The sequence below is a fragment of the Pseudopodoces humilis genome, chromosome 4 (genome assembly GCF_049639895.1).
Source record: "Pseudopodoces humilis isolate 2021_Gansu_Grassland_sample_001 chromosome 4, ASM4963989v1, whole genome shotgun sequence".
Taxonomy (NCBI): Eukaryota; Metazoa; Chordata; class Aves; order Passeriformes; family Paridae; genus Pseudopodoces; species Pseudopodoces humilis.
Genome location: NC_142203.1, coordinates 24075590 through 24091946, shown reverse-complemented (window position 1 = coordinate 24091946; position 16357 = coordinate 24075590). Strand labels below are relative to the sequence as shown.

The 16357-nt window shown below is 37.0% G+C and overlaps 1 protein-coding gene across 3 annotated transcripts in view; it reads left to right on the top strand.

Moving 5' to 3' along the window:
• The window catches only part of KCNN2 (potassium calcium-activated channel subfamily N member 2), a 72468-nt gene extending 60733 nt beyond the window's left edge, over positions 1 to 11735 (top strand). For all 3 annotated transcript variants that reach the window (XM_005528107.3, XM_014257078.2, XM_088054469.1), the window contains 3 exons: positions 1297 to 1424; positions 5919 to 5988; positions 7728 to 11735. In XM_005528107.3, coding sequence (XP_005528164.3) covers positions 1297 to 1424; positions 5919 to 5988; positions 7728 to 8015 — 486 coding nt within the window. In that variant the 3' untranslated portion in view covers positions 8016 to 11735. The remainder of the gene's footprint in view (positions 1 to 1296; positions 1425 to 5918; positions 5989 to 7727) is intronic.
• Positions 11736 to 16357: the final 4622 nt, after the last annotated feature.

Below are 16357 nucleotides of genomic sequence, written 5' to 3'. Positions count from 1 at the left end.
ACCTTTCTGAGCTTGTTGATTTACATTCCTGTTGTGGTCAATTAAGGTCTTGTTGATACTAGACCACAGGAAACAATTTGTCCCTTCCTAACACAGGTACTTTTCTAGCGGTATCTGACAGCTGAGCCCAAACTGTGCCTCAGAGATTGGCCAGATTTTGAGTCTGGTCTTTATTTATGCCTCTTGAAGTTTATTTTGTTCATCCGTTTTTCATATAAATCACAATGTTAGCCTAATATTTTATCCAAGTGGTGCTTTCATAGCTTCAAACTCCTGAAACTCAAAGCACGTGAAAAGTGAATCAAGCAAACAAATCCGAGATGCAAATCAAATCACAAATCCTGCAGATGCTGGAGAGCTTTCCTCACAGCCTGAAGATAGCCATACCTTGTGGAAATGCTACTTAGGGATTGTGAGGAGGTCACTAAACCATGGTTGTGTTTTCAATGAAAACAGGACAAGGTTCTCCAACACTTAGCCAATCCAATCTCCAACAATCTTAGCCATTTACTTAGCTCTGACACTGCAGTTACTGGCATGATGTAAAGCTGGAGGGAGAGAAAATAAAGATGAATAATTACGACAATTTTTCTTTCCAAGTAACCTAGTCATTCGGCCATTAATCAACATTGCATTCAAATTATTTATATGTTTTTAAGTGTTCTTGAAAATTTTGTAGGGTTTAGTAAGAGAACTGTAGGTGCTCTTAACTTCACATTTTATGGAAAGCCTCATTTAAAAAAAGTCAAAGTACTTTTTAAATAGAACTCTGCCCACATTAATTGACAACATATTTTTTTCATCTTCTTGGAGAATGTTATTAAAAAAAAAAAAAGAAAAAAAAATAAAGGGAAAAAGTGCTCAAACAGCTCTGGAAGTTTAAAAGACTTAAATTGCTTAGAGAACTTAGTAGTGCTAACCATAGAACAAGAAAGAAAGAAAGGTTATAGTCCTATTGAATACCCCTAATTAACATACAGATAATGCATTAGTATTTTTTCACTGTAATTTATATTGCCATAAACACCAAAGAGTTCCAACTTTTTGAAGAGGAAAAATTATTCTGGATGCAGAAAGATTTGATCCAAACATCACATCTATATTAAAAGGAAACTGCTCTGCAGTCCCCTTAATCCTGTTGTTGCTATCTTCCCTCAGTGCTGCAGCTTCATGAGGTACCCACTTCCCACAGTTAAGACAGCATTTCAAAAGCTTTAGGAATAGCTAATAACAGAATAGTGAAAACATAACACAATACTACTTTTGTCAGCCTGGTGTTTTTCTTTTTTTAAACAGGTGAAAAATGCAGCGGCCAATGTACTCAGGGAAACATGGTTAATTTATAAAAACACAAAGCTGGTTAAAAAAATTGACCATGCAAAAGTAAGGAAACATCAACGCAAATTCTTGCAAGCTATTCATCAGTAAGTACTATTTTGCTTTGTTTTTCCTCTCAAGGTGTTTTCTCTGTTAGTTTCCTTCTCTCTCAGTCACTCTTAGTCCCATCCTGCCCCCTCCCTCGTCTCCCCCCACCATTCCCTTCCCTTCATAGAAGATAGAATCTGGAGGTTGATTTTCTTTCAGAGTAAGACAAAGGTTTTACTGTATTACATGTTTACAATAAAATAAAAAGGTACACTAACAGTTTATGCCATATAAACTGGTCAATGTTTTTCAGAAGTGTCTCACGCTTCTTGAATTGTCTAAGACTTGTTTTTGTTTTTTGCCACTGAGACTATCTTTTGTTTTTATGCATTTGCTTCCAGGTAGAAAGATGCAAGCTACAATAGAAGAAGGAATTTTTTAAAAAAAAAATCTTTGTATTAGATGCTTTAATATTTTAAAATCAGAATGATGTGACAGAAGACAGTATGTATGTAGTGTTTAATGAAAAGAATATTCATCAAGTATCATTTCATGGCCCACCAGCATTTAGTTGCTTCTTTCCACTGTATATTCTCAGTGCACAAGATCAAATGTTGGTATGTCAGCTATGACCCCTGCCATCTGTTCTAGAAAATGGGAGTGTGTGCCAATAGTTGAGTCCATTGAACACCTCTGGCATTATTCAAGTGAGTTCTTCCCCTTTACTTGAGGGTTTGAAAACAAGCCTGAGACCTAAAACTGGTAGTAGGATTAAGCTGTGCCATGGTATTACCAAACTACAAGTGTTTATCTAAAATTTACAGTATGTATTTGTCATAAAGCACATCCAAATGAGCAGAATTGCACAATGGTTACTATGGGAGGAAAAACCCCAGAGTTTTGTCCTCAGGAACCAGAATTCTTTTGAGGAACAGTCAGGATCTTCTTGTCTGTTCTATCTGTTATCCCCAGCCATCCTGAGGGAGCCCTTTGTACAGCTGATGAATATAGTTCCCATGAGTTACAGGGAAAATGTAGATAAATTAAGTTTAATTTCAAACTGATGGTTTCAAAACTTTTGAGTGTAGGTCTGTACCTGAGACAACCACTGAAGAGATGTGAGGGAAGCATCCATGATGAAAAGAACATCTATGCAGTGTCTTGCAGGAGAGACAGGAAGGAAAGGCTGGGTTTACTCATTTCCTATTAGTAAATTTAGACTAACAATCATTCTCTCTCTCATAGCAATGTTTTAAAGCAGTAGGTAGCTAAGCTTAAGCTAAGAAATATTCTGTAAGCCTTGATTACTGTATTACACTTAGCAAACTTTCAAGATAAAATGTTACTGTGTCAGTGTGGAAACACTTTGTGGAGTAAATAGACAACAGAAGTTAAGGTGTTTTTATGTGTATATAAAAGGTATATTTTTATATAGCAGTTTGGCTATCCTGCTTAGCTTAAAGGATTGGGAGGTGGAGGGGAGTGGCAGGGGGTCTGGGGAGAGGATGGCATGTCATGTGCATCCTTGCTGGACTTGAATCCTTGATTGTAAAGGTTAACATTAACAATTTAACTTTACTATTTATTTTGTGTGTGTGTGTTCGTGTGTCTGTGTGTGTATGAGCACATATGTTCAGAAAAGAATCTAAAAAGCACAGCAGGCTCGATCTCCAGCTTTTTATATCACTTGAGCTCAGAAGAACTTTGCAGGATATAAAGTATGTTCTGCCCCTCTCTTAAAAATTAGTTAATCAGGTGGGGTGAAGAAGGTGGCATCAGTAATTTTTTTCTATTTGTGTCATCTAGATTGCACAGCTATCTTAATCATTTCTCTTTATCTTTTACCACTTTGCACTACAGGTCCAAAACTTTTGTGTTCAGGAAAACAAACAAAAGATAATTTTTTTCAATATACTGAAGAATGCACCATGGATGAAAACATTGCACTACCACTTTTCTTTCTTCCTGTAGCTGAATTGATGGATGCAAATTAATTTTTCATCCCTTTGCATCTTTGCCCTTTTTCTCAAGTGACTTACGGATACCTTTCCGTAGTCTTGAGTTTTGTTCGGTCCCCCTCCTTCACCTTCAAACCATTTCACTGGACACAAAAATAAAAGGAGTGGCATTTCAGGGCCAGTTTTATAAAATAAACCAGACTAGATCATGGTAACAGTCATGGTCACAGCTCTAAAATGTGTTCAGCTGGTCTGGGTGTCCTGTTTCTCATGCACACTAGAGAAGATGAAGGGAAATCATATAAAGGCATGCTATGTATTGTATAAATAAGAGAATCTACAGCGAATAGTTAATGGTAAGGCTTGAAGATATTGCACATTCCTTTATCATGAATGCAAGTGAGTTAGACTCCTTCTGAGGCAGCTACTGATCAAAAGTTGCAACTCCCTAGGAGTTTCTACCTGCTGAATCGAGCCCACTGTGCCCATATGGTTGTTTTAGTATATTTTACACTTTGTTTTCTTTTGTTTTGTCTTTTTTTCAACAAAATGAAAATAGAGCTCGGAAGTAAGTTGTAAAAGCTGTTCCTTTCTAAACTTGCAGAATTTACCACTGTCTGCATGCAGAAAATAGAGTTTTTATTTGTGAACTTCAGTGGTCTGATTGCTGCCATGGAAACGTGATCCAGAATCATGATCTTTTTCTGTGATAAGTGAAGTTCATAAAATCCAAATTTTATCTTAATGAATTATACTATGAAAGTCTGTTGGTTTCCTTTAAATCCGGCTGCTGCAGCTAAAGACTTGCCATATCTGTACATTCTTACAGCCTGTGGTAGGTGTTGGGTTGGTTACCATGAAGAATTATGATGTTGGTGTCAAATGGTACTTGTACTACTACAATAATAATGAACTTCCTGGAATTTTAAATTTAAAATACTGATTGTCAAACAGATGAATCAATGAATCTTAAAAAAAAAGCAGAAAACACATAATTCTGCAAATTATTTGAGAGAATGGTCACCAAAACACTGGGGCTGTCAATCTCCAGTGAAATAATTTCCTTTGAATAATTACTCTGTTCTGACACTGTGATGATATAATTCTGTACCTCGGAGACTCCTTCATATTCTTTGCTTTAAAAAAACTCCACCTTGTAGCCTCTGAAAACACCACTCCTACAGTCTGCGTTTATGTTGCGTTCTGAAAGAGGCTTCCAGGGGAAGAAGACCATATGACATTTCAGTAACAAGCTCCTGGAATGCCAGTTTTATATGATCAGTTCATTTCTACCTTAACAGAGTTATTTCCACTTAAATTTTAAAGATATTTTTAAATGACATTTCACTCTCTACAACTTACTTTCTCATACCTGTTAGCCTAGATATGAAAGGAAATGCTTGTGAACTAAAGAAATGAAAGAAACTTTCTGGTTTGGGAATACCTTCATTAAGGTTTTCTTTAAACTGGCTTTCTAATACCATCACTGAGAAATGGGCACTAGCAGCCCACCTATCACAAAATGCTGCCAAACTTAATTCTATTTGACAGCTAACCAAATTGTTATTTTGGTTGGCCCTTGGCACACTGGTAGACTGAAATGGTATCTTATGACACATTGTTTATAAATTGATACCTTGGTATCAAAACCCCATTTCCTGCTCTAGAACAGCCAGAAAAGTCATTGAAAGTCCAAGTATGCATCTGTTATGAGATTTTGAATAAATGAATCATACTTCAGGAAGAAATTGTCTGTTTGTGAAAGTCAAATCTACAAACCACTCCTCTAGTAGTTAATCTGGAAAACATGGGGTTTTTCTCAGGGAATATATAAGAAGGGTCATATATCTTGCAAAAAATGTGCATAACCAACAACAATGCAGATAGGTATTTGTCAAAGAAAAACATGTACCCTTGCTGTTCCCATCATAGTTTTTCAATGCTGTAGTTTAAATAGTGCTTTGAAAATGAATGATGTAAATTTGAAATGTAATCATATTTAGATACACAAATTATCTAAGAAAACCAAATGTATTGGCAAGCATGTTGGTTATTTAGCTGCTGGACAGATGGAAGTTCTGTTTCAAGTAAGGAGAAACTCACTTATCACTGTATGTTCATCAGGTTCCAACACCTGCTAACCCAATCCATTTCCGACAGAACAGGGCTAATACCTGTATCTAGTCATGTAGGCATGGGAAGATTCTTGATTACTACAACAATAATGACAAAAAACTGTTGTTCTATGTTTCTTCCTATATCTACTTGTCACGATACTGAGGCTTTGGGGAATGTTTTGGCTTTCTTTCATGTAGTCTGGATAAATTGTTATCTTCCTTTTTGAATTCAACTTTGACCATGGCAAATGGTATTCTCAAGGACATCACATTTCCCTGCTCTTTCCTTTTTTGCGGTGTTGAAGAAGCATGCTTCTCATTGTAGCAGGCACATGACCGATTCTGACTCTACACAAAGTAGTCAAGGCATTGTCCATGCAGTTATTTGCTCTCGTAAGTTTTGTGCATGCTCTCTCGAAATCCTAGTATGATGTCATACAAAAAAAAAAAAAATCTGACTTAAAATTCCACTTTGTAGATTAAGAAGTGTAAAAATGGAACAAAGGAAACTGAATGATCAAGCCAACACTTTGGTGGACCTGGCAAAGGTTAGTAGGCATTTACTGTTATTTCAAGAGTTTTTAAGTGAGAACGTTATGCATTATATGTGCAAATATTGTTAACAAGGTTGTTATTGGTAGCAAATGAAAATACGTTTGTGTTTTGTGGTAGCAACTACTGAAGGAAACATCCTGATGAAAGTTTGAGTGTGCCATATTTATTTATTTTTTTGTACATTTGAAAAAGACTTCACAATTGAGAGGCTGATCCTGAGAGCTCCTGAGGTGACTGCGGTGGTCATGGTAAATGCTGAATTGTGAGTGGGCTGTAGTGGTGTAGTGCTGTGTAGTAAGAAGATTTGCCGTGTGGTGATAGTGATTGTGCCATGATGGACCATAGTAAATAGTGTCTAGACTGAAGTTAGATGTTCTGCTTTCCTGGTCCTGTTGTCTTATGCAGCAGTAACTTTGGACAAGTCAATTTAGAGCTGCATTTATTTACGTTTTATAATGAATAATAGCTGCCTACTTTACTAGTATATCATAAGGCTTTGAAAATCTTCTTTTAACAATTTGAGTTGAGGCTATTCAGTTATGAGCTGCTTGCTTATTGTTGCCAGAATTTTTCATAAATATATAATAACTAGAAAGATAGAGGTCTGACTGATAGCATTTTGGATTTCTCATTAGATCATAATACTTAACAGTTACTGTGAGCTTAATTTGAGGCTACAGTAGAAGCATTAATGGGCTCTTCCTAAGGGTTTCTTTTGCACCTCTTCATTTACCTCAAAATCCTCCTCAGTTTCAAGTGCATCAAAGCAAACATTAAACTCTACACTGTTCATTCCCCTCTTGCTTCACAGAACCACCTGATAACTTCTGGTGAAAATGCAATTCACTCTAATGCTTCTGCAACTAATAAGGACTTTTAATATACTGTTTTGTGTAGACTGCTTCACTTTCAAGGCTTATGCTAGCATCGTGAAACAGGAGGCGGAGCAATGGTTTATAACACACCTGATACTGAAGTGTTTTACCGTTCAGGCAGTCATTCAATTAATTTTCCTTTCCTTTGGATGGTTCATAAATTTCAGCCAGTTTTTCTACTTAATTACATCCAGTTTTAACTCTAGTTTAAATAATCTGAAGCCTTAGTTTATAAGAGGCAGACAGTCAGCCATTATTTTTAACCAATTCTAAGTCTCCATGAAATTACACATTTCAGATTTCATTTTTACTGAGCATTGTGTCATTTTAAAGTATATTCTATATATTTGCTGTAATTAAACAGTGTTTTGTAGAGGCCAGATAGATTGGAGAGTGCAAAAGTCGAAAAACATGCAACTGTTTTACCGTTTTTACTCCTTGCACTACTTTAGAAAAACAATCCACTCAACTCATCTTACTGCCAGTTCAAGAAAATCCACTCAGTTTAAGCAGCAAGCTAGAGAACAATGTTTGTGCTTTTCTTAGAAGAATGAAGATATTTAAAACCAGAATCAAGAACAGTTAAGGATGGAGTACATAAGTACAGCCTTCAGTTCCCTGGTAGCTTACACTGACTGTTCAAAAAGGTTAGCCTGGAGCACCCCCAAGCACCCAAATTTCCAAAAAAAGTCTGGTCTTTAATTGATTGTGACTTTGATGTGTAAAGTGGTACTAAAAGGCATTACATTTCTGCTCAAGAAATCTAATAGAAATTTTAGTCTACTGTAATTGTAATGTACTTGTTACAATACTTGTAAGGTCTCTCTAAACCTTTACTTAAATCCTTCTACTTTCAGACTCAAAACATCATGTATGACATGATTTCTGACTTAAATGAACGAAGTGAAGATTTTGAGAAGAGAATTGTTACTCTGGAAACTAAACTGGAAACTTTAATTGGTAGCATTCAAGCTCTTCCTGGGCTGATTAGCCAGACAATCAGCCAGCAACAGAGGGAATTCCTCGAGGCTCAGATACAAAATTACGATAAGCATGTTGCCTACAGTGCTGAACGATCACGATCTTTGTCAAGAAGAAGGAGATCATCCTCCACAGCACCACCAACTTCATCAGAGAGTAGCTAGAAGAGAATAAGTTAACCGCAAAATAAAGACTTTTTGCCATCATATGGTCAATATTTTAGCTTTTATTGTAAAGCCCTATGGTTCTAGCCAGCGTTATCTGGGTTCTGATATCAGAATCCTGGAAACCTGAACACATTTTAGGCCAAAATGAGTGAAAACTCTTCTTTTTTCCCCCCTCCTCCTCTCAGATGCACAGTGAATGCACCTAGTATTGCTATATTAGATTGTTCTTCCTGTAATTTCACTTTTTATTCATGCACTTCAAACAAGCTTTACTACTACAATACATAATCTAATATAACAAATACGTTAATTTCTGCACATAGTTACCTGATTATTTTGACCTAACAACCAAAAAAAAGATCACAATCAAAAGAACTAATTACGAACTTTTAAGAAACTAAATTGAAGCTTAATAATTATTTCTCAGTATGAAAGCTGTCTAAACTTTGCTTGCAGTGGAGGGGGAAAAAAACCAATATTAATCTAACAGTGTGCTGTATATGCATAGTCATTTTAAAAGGTCACTGACAGCTTTGATTTCTGAAGTGATTAATTCAAAATATGTTCTAGAAAATAAGTCTCAGAGTAAGCTGTGGGTTTTTAAAATATTGTTAGGGCTTTTATTTAACGTGCGTTGGTACACACAGAAACATACATAGATAATATATATATACATATGTATTTATGTATATAGAATTATTTATGCAATGCCCATGGCAATGATCTTTTAAACTGACTATTCGTAAAGCTACTGGCATGCAAAAAGCACAGGCAAAGTCCTGTTTACTTATTCAGAGTCTCATAAGAATGCCAGGTAAGTTTGTCCAGATCAAAAGCACCACTTTCACCCAGAAGTCTCCTAATAATGCTATTTGGGTTTTGAAAGTTTTAGGTTGCTACTTTCTCCACTCCTTTCTTTGTGTTTCTGGAGTGAATGACTGACACACAGACTTACAGTGTACACAGTTATATGATGGCAGCACAATGTTCTGTATATGTTATGTTTGGGCAATCCCCATGGTTCCTGCTATGCAGTCAAGCTTAGCAAAACACTAGCAATATTTCCAAAATCTCCTGTAAAAAGCCAGCTGTAGACTGGAGTTACAACAGTAGGGTATCTATAGTACTTTATTTTCATGCATAAAAATAAGGTCTCCTACTTTATTAAAGAAAAAAAAGAAAAGAAAAAAAAAAAAAGAAAAGAAAAAAAAAAACACAAAAACACAAACAAATCACAAAGCATAGTCACCAGTAGGCACTGGTGAAAAGGTTTTGACTGACATTTCTCCTGGTTTATGCTCCAGAGTAGCAAAACTAGGTAAGTTTAAATGTTCAGTACATGCAACTTGCATTCACAATTCCTAGTTATAAACAGGAAATTATTTGACTTTATGAGACATTTTTTAGTACTTGCTATTTACGAAATATGCCAGTCCAGTCTGCCTCTCCCCCAGTTTACAGACAAGGGTGATATCTATAGCTAAACAAGTAGACATGGCTGACTGTTTCTAATGCTATGTCTGCCTAGAGGTAACCAACTTGTTCGTTGAAGGAAATGCACATTGCTCCATGAAACACTGTGACTTCTGGTCAGCAAGGACAGGCAGGAAAGAGTAATGCAAGAAGTCAGGGCAGAGCCCTTCTGGGCAAGATAGAAGAACTGTTCTTTCCAGCAACCAGAATTCCCCAAACCAAATACATAATCTGAAAAACAGCAGACACTTTAGACCTATTCAAATTGAAGGATCTTCCTTTTCTGGTGTTACGAATGTATAAATGATGAATGTATAAGTGACATCCAGAGGTATTGCATGCGTATTAGAAGGTCAAGAATTTCTCCAACTTTTTATGTCCTTGAGAAAGATGGTGACTTTGCAGTATTTTTCCCCCTGGAACAGGACAGTTGCATGCCTTTGGCGTGCCTTATTTACAGTCTGTGGTATTTTGTGACTGGAAATAACAAGCAGTATGCAATGTAATTGCAGTTCTGCATTTGTTTTTATGGAGTTCATTTCCAAAGGAAAAGATGGATATTATAAAGTCCTAATACTTTTCTAGTGCAGTCCTTAACTAGATGAGATTGTGAGTGGTCATAAGGCCAGTAGTGATTAGTAATATTGGAATTTAATAGTCAAGTTTAAGAATTCTTTTTTTCTCCTTTTTTGCATTTAGTTTAGAATACTTCTCTTGACATTGAATGTGAAATACACTTTCTGTAGCTTGAATACATTCCTTTTTCTCCTGTCAGCTTGAACTAGCTCTTTCATGGTTTACATCTTTTTAATATGTGTATAACACCCATTTTTTGCACAACTGGGTTTTTAAAGAACTGTAGTTCCACTTTGAAAATTCTTGTCAATATGTCAATTTTAATTAAGATCCAGCTATAAGTATTGAGCTGGCTATTTCTGATATGAAAGAGCAGCTGTCAATCTTTGACCTCTCAATTTCTTTTACTCACTAGGACTCAGAAGCCTGAACTTAATATTATTGCCACAGCTTTATGCAATGGTGACATGCATCAGGATTATTTCCATCAGTAGCATTCTGTAACAACCTGCCAAATTATTTTGGATTCCTTTCTTTTTTTTTAAAGCAAAAAAAAAAAATTATGTCACCATGTAATACTCCAGTTCTACATCTTAATTTACCTTCAAGCTCACTACAGATTCTTTATCTGCATTTTCAGCACATATGATTTTTTCTTGTACTATCTGATTTCAGCACTAAGGTGCTGCATGGGGATATATTACATAAAAGGACAGATATAAACTTTTATTCAGGGGAGCACAAAGCACTCTTGGTTTGATTTTCTTACTCCAGACACTAAACTCCTTTTAGTCTTCCCTTGTCTGACTTTTGTAGTACCACAGATTCCACTAATGGCATTTTAGTTCCAAAACTTTAGCTCTATCATTGTCAACATATATGATCACTAAAAGGAAAACATATTGTTATGACAGATTGTGGAAACTGTATATTTAAATGTAGACTTCTCTTGGAATCATTGTTTACAAATGACAAGGAGTCTTTACCATATTTACCATATTACAATTGTAAATCTTCATGCACCTCTTGCCTTAGTTTCACCAGTAGGAAAATTCTGCTTTCAGTTGCTATTAAACCTTTTCGCTACATTCCAGACACTGATTCCATTTGTGTTTCTTGGGAGTCTAGTTGCCAGTCTGCTTTTTCAAAGACACTGAGCAAAGGTACCTTGCTCGGAAGGACTGAAATGTAAGATCACAAATAGGCCTGTTCGCTATGCTTAAAATTAAATGCATTGATTTAACTAGTACTTTTCACTTACATTTAGGTTTATTGCAGAATCAGAATAATAGCTTCATATGTTTTACCCTTGCAAGTGCTCTGCAATTCTTGATTCTGTAAATCATTATGTATTTTAAGCCTGCACATCTTTCCAGACAGACTTGTGCAACTCAGCTTTTCTTTACCTCCTGCTGCTCCATAAGGATGTATCTAATATGGAACAATTTACTATCTGAAAGTTTGGCATCAGCTTAGGAGCTCTAAATGCCTTCTGGAGGTCCATACCTTGTGAGCTATTTCAAAACTACGGCTCCCCAGACTGAGTTGGAATCACTGTCATCATTAGAGCAAAGATAAGTGATAAGCATACTGTTTTACAAATTGTAAGACTCTTTCCATGTCATATCATATGTAAACATTCAAATTGATATGCACATTAAGAGCATATCTAAGCATAAAAGAATAAAAGGTGTTCAATGTGTCTAAAATTCAGAATAAAATCTGTAACCCTTACAAATACTAAAAATTAAAATTGTTTGAATTTTTTTTTTCCTTAACTATTAGTTATGAAAAATTCTTACTCATTTATCCACAGGTTAACACAGAAGGTTTTTGTGTACCTTAATAAGTGTATTCTCTCCATCTTCCAAATTTCTTGTTCACATCCATTCTTTTTTTAAATCAAACTCCTTAAAGTCTTTTTGCCCTTTTATTAATAATTATTAAGGGGTGACAAAATAATTATTAAGGGGTGACAAGCAATGAAATAGAGGGGAAGGTATGAAGGAACAAACACTTCTGTGTGTCATTTTCAGAATTCCACCTCTGCATCAGTATATCTAAACACTCAGGTAGAAATGGGCACAAATTTTAGCCAGCGCTCTTAGCTACCCAGGTCTGAGCCAGCCCTAGCCTGGGAAGAGCACTGCCATATCTGAACAGTTATGAGGTGGAGCTTACATGCACTCAAAGCCAACCATTTATTTGTGTGGAAATTTATGTACACAGAACCTTATATGTGCATAGTAAAATTAACCTCCATCTGTCAATTAGGGCTTACGAATGTGGTCCTGTATCTGTTGGCACAAATTCAGAGAAAACTAAGCTATAATGTATATTAGCCTTTATATTCTGAACCTATTAAGGGGTATCAGTAAAATCTTAATCTCTCTCCATGACTGAGAGAATAAAGAAAAAGAGACACTTAGAAGATGGTTTGCAGTCAGGAGTGCATAGGATTAGCTCTGACTTGCCTAAGTGCCTCACTGCACATCAGCTTTGGTCCAGAAACCACAGGATTTTGTTCACTCCAGAAAGAACAGGTTTCTCTCACTATAGAGGGAGTTAGCACAGCACTGACCAAGTAAGTCCCGTCTCTCAAGAGAAGCCCAGTGTACAGGATGATCATAATAAGTAGGAGAGGAAGATTGTGTTAATTTTTGCAACTCTGCTCAAGACTTATGGCTTAGCACAGCATCAAGCCCAATGTAGACACTCGATTCCCTGCCAAGAATTGCTTGCAGCTGGACAGTACAGCACATGGTCGGAGCAGGTGCAGCATGGTCTGGGCTAGGGTATGTAGACATCCTAAAATGGAGTCAGTTACCAGAATTAGCATCACCATACTGCCATGTATTAGACTTTGTTACAGTGATATTGCTGAAGATCTATTAGATACATAATTCTCAGGCTTTTATATGAACATTCCCCTGCAGAGGATTGCAAAGTTTTTCTGCACATGGAAGGATATACAACACAGTGTCAGTGAAAGAAAAACATAAGCCACAAACTTTAACTGTTGCAAACTAACACAGCAACAAAATCAGATGGAGAACTGAAGCTTTGTGCTGACTTCCCTTTCATTCAGATTCACTTAAACCCATTAGTATCTTCAAATATTTAGGAGAATCTATACTGTTTTCAATTATACATGAAGCGAGCTACAAGCTTTTAGTTAGATTAAAAGCTTCTGCTTTAAGACTATGCCCATTCTGACCTACTGTTCCCTTTTTAACCTGAATTTCAAAGTACCTTGAGTCTAAAGAGGACATGCATATTCTCCTATGTGGATTACAGCAGAGTAGGTCTTTGAACAAAAAAGCTTCTCCAGTCCAGATAAATGACCAACCATCATCATTACCAGGAATAATAACGCAGTTAAACATTCGAGTAGACAAATTGACCAGCTAAAGGCTTCAGAGCTTAGAAAAGGTTTAAGTGAAGCCTTGCTCCAGATACGAAGTTCATGGGGATCAATGACATGTAAAAGACTGTGCAATTATATCTCCTGACAGTGAATTATAGGGACACACTGTATGTGTTTAATACCAGCTTATCACCTTATATGGAGAAGTTCTCAAAATGGGAGTAATATGAAGGCTGATCATCACACAGAAATAAAGCAGGATTTTTTTTAACAAAGAACTTCAAACTCTAACAGAAATGTAGAGAAGATCTGAAAGACTATGCTATCTGAAAGATTGTGCTAGATTGTGCTAGACTATTCTTTGCAAAGACAGGCTCCTAGCCTCCATAGGCTTACATAAATTGCAAGAGATGATGTTTCAAGTGGTTTCAAGCAAAAATCAAACAAAAAGTGTATCTCAGGAATAGTTCGGAATTTACAAAATATCACTGTATTTGTGCTCAGTGCCACAAATCTACACAAAATTATATGTGTCAGATCAGTTTTCCTGATGGAGGACTTAGAATGTTAATTACATGAGCATGACATGCATGTAGGAGAGCATGAAATCTATCTTGGAACCACTCTTTAACGTAACCGGCAGTTTCAAACAGTATGGCACCCTAGTAACCCTCTGCTCTGTGCTTATTCCTACAGCAGCTGCTGAGCACTGGGAAATGTGGTTGCCTCTGTCAGCATCTGTGGCATGAAACTGCCCAGACTGATCTCAAAGGAGGTGGCCCTGGGGCACTTGAGAGGTCACTGGCCCAGTGCCTGTTACTGGAGAGAGGAGAGAGCAATACCCCACCTGAGGGTGGCCATGGCCCCTCAATAGGGCAGCAGCCTGTAACCTCTGTTCTTCCTCCCACACTGTTTCACTACATTCTTCTGTTTCTTAGGTGGTCTAATAGAAGAATGTTCTTCTTATCACACATGAAACGTGATGTCACTTGCTGTGACAGGCTATGCTACCGCTGTGAAGAAAGCACAGGGTCTGCTTCTCCACTGTGGGCAAGGATGATGCTGTGCCACTCAGCATGACTCTTTCAGACCTGTTTTCATCCTAGAAACCAACAGTACTCCACCAGCATCAGTTATCAGGATTCAAGGGGAGTAAACCTTAGAAAAGTGTTCTGACATGGCAATGAGATTTGGAATCTTGGTTTCTCAGTAGTTAAACATTAGATCTAATTTTTTTAAAAAAATTAAAAATAGAGAAGAAAAAAATGGCACAAGAAGAGGTGTCAGTTAGCTCAGACTGTGCTGGCTGGAGTTCAGTCTCACCTGTGCTGCATGATTATGAGACAAAAGACTTGTAGGTTGACTCCCAACCATGCAAGTTCAGAAAACAGTCCCAAGGCTGAAATGTGTTAGCAAACCACCTAGTTTCACTAGCTTTCTTTGAAACAGAGCTTTCAGCCAGTGTGGCTAGTTATGGTGAATCAAACACATCACAATTCTGGTGTTTTCAACATGTTTGTAAGCATGTTTTGCTGCAGAGCTCAGCACTCCTGCACTGACTTGTGGCTGCTCAGCTGGCACTGCTGCCCAGCCAGTTCCACAGACATGACAGAAAACATCTGTGCCCATTGAATTCACCTGGTCAGCCATACTGCAACACCTTCCACTGAGCTCAGGACATCACCCCCACTCAGGTCTGCAGAGAAAAAGCTTATTCATGATTTCCCAAGCTTCTTTGGAAAATAATGGAAGAAGAGCTGGAAGAGATTCCTTCCTTTCAGACTTTTTAGTTGCAAACTACACACAGAAGAAGCTATTCAGTTGTTGAAAGCACAGTGGTAGGAATTTAGGTCATATTTCTTTAGTTATCAGGTGCATAAAAATGAATACAAAAATTGTACATAAGAAATAGATTGCTTTTACAGAACTTATATATTCAGGGTTATATTTCCTGCCTTTCTACCCTGTTTTATCCAGCCTTTAAAATGCCTTTAGTAATTCAGCTGTACTTATTTTCAATTTGAGGCAATTACTGTAATACAACAGCATGAATATATGCATTTCCAGAATTGCAGATACTCTTTTCAGTTGAAGGGAAACAGAAGAGAGATGGGCAAAAAGCAAGTAGGCTTTTCAAATAATTTTTGCAATGGATTTCAGAGAGGGAAAAATAGGACAGAGAGGGTTTGATCTTCAGCCTCTCTATTAGTGAGCTATGGATACATCTGAGTTCTCCCTTGAAGGCTGTGCCCACATTGGCCATGGAGAGGAAATAGACCATATCTGCAGACAGTGCAACAGAGCCTGGTGTCTGGTAGCAGTATGAGGGCATCTCTTTGTTGGCTGCATTTCAGAACCTCTACTTCCCCATCATCAGCTTTCTGCTCAAAGATCTGCAGCTGTAGTACACAATATTCAAAAAGGACTACACCAAATACAACAGCAAGCAAACAAACAAAAAAACAAAAACAAAAACAAAACAAAAAGATACTTGGAGAAAATATTTTTTACGTGTATATGAAACAGCCAGAAACTCATTGGTGGTATTTGAATGCAGAATTCAGGATATGAAGTTCTACCCCCTGCGACTCATGCAATTTGCCCTGCAAGGAGCTACAGAGTAGCACACCTCATACTTCTCAAGTTTCACAGTTTTTTTGAACAGTTCTGGCTCAGTTCAGCTGAGTGCATGACAAATGCAAAAGGCTGAGCAACACTGCTGGATACAAAGCAGCTGCACAAATGAGCCCAGCCAAGAGTGTGGTGATTTGATTTTGTGAATGAAGAAACATTTTCCCATGACTCTGTTTAATTCACTTATACAGAGCCAGAATTTTCCCTGCATGTTCCAAATTACTTCAAAGATGACTGTCAGAAAGTCTTGATAGAAATAAATTGTTTATGTTGTAAGCCCTGGTATTTC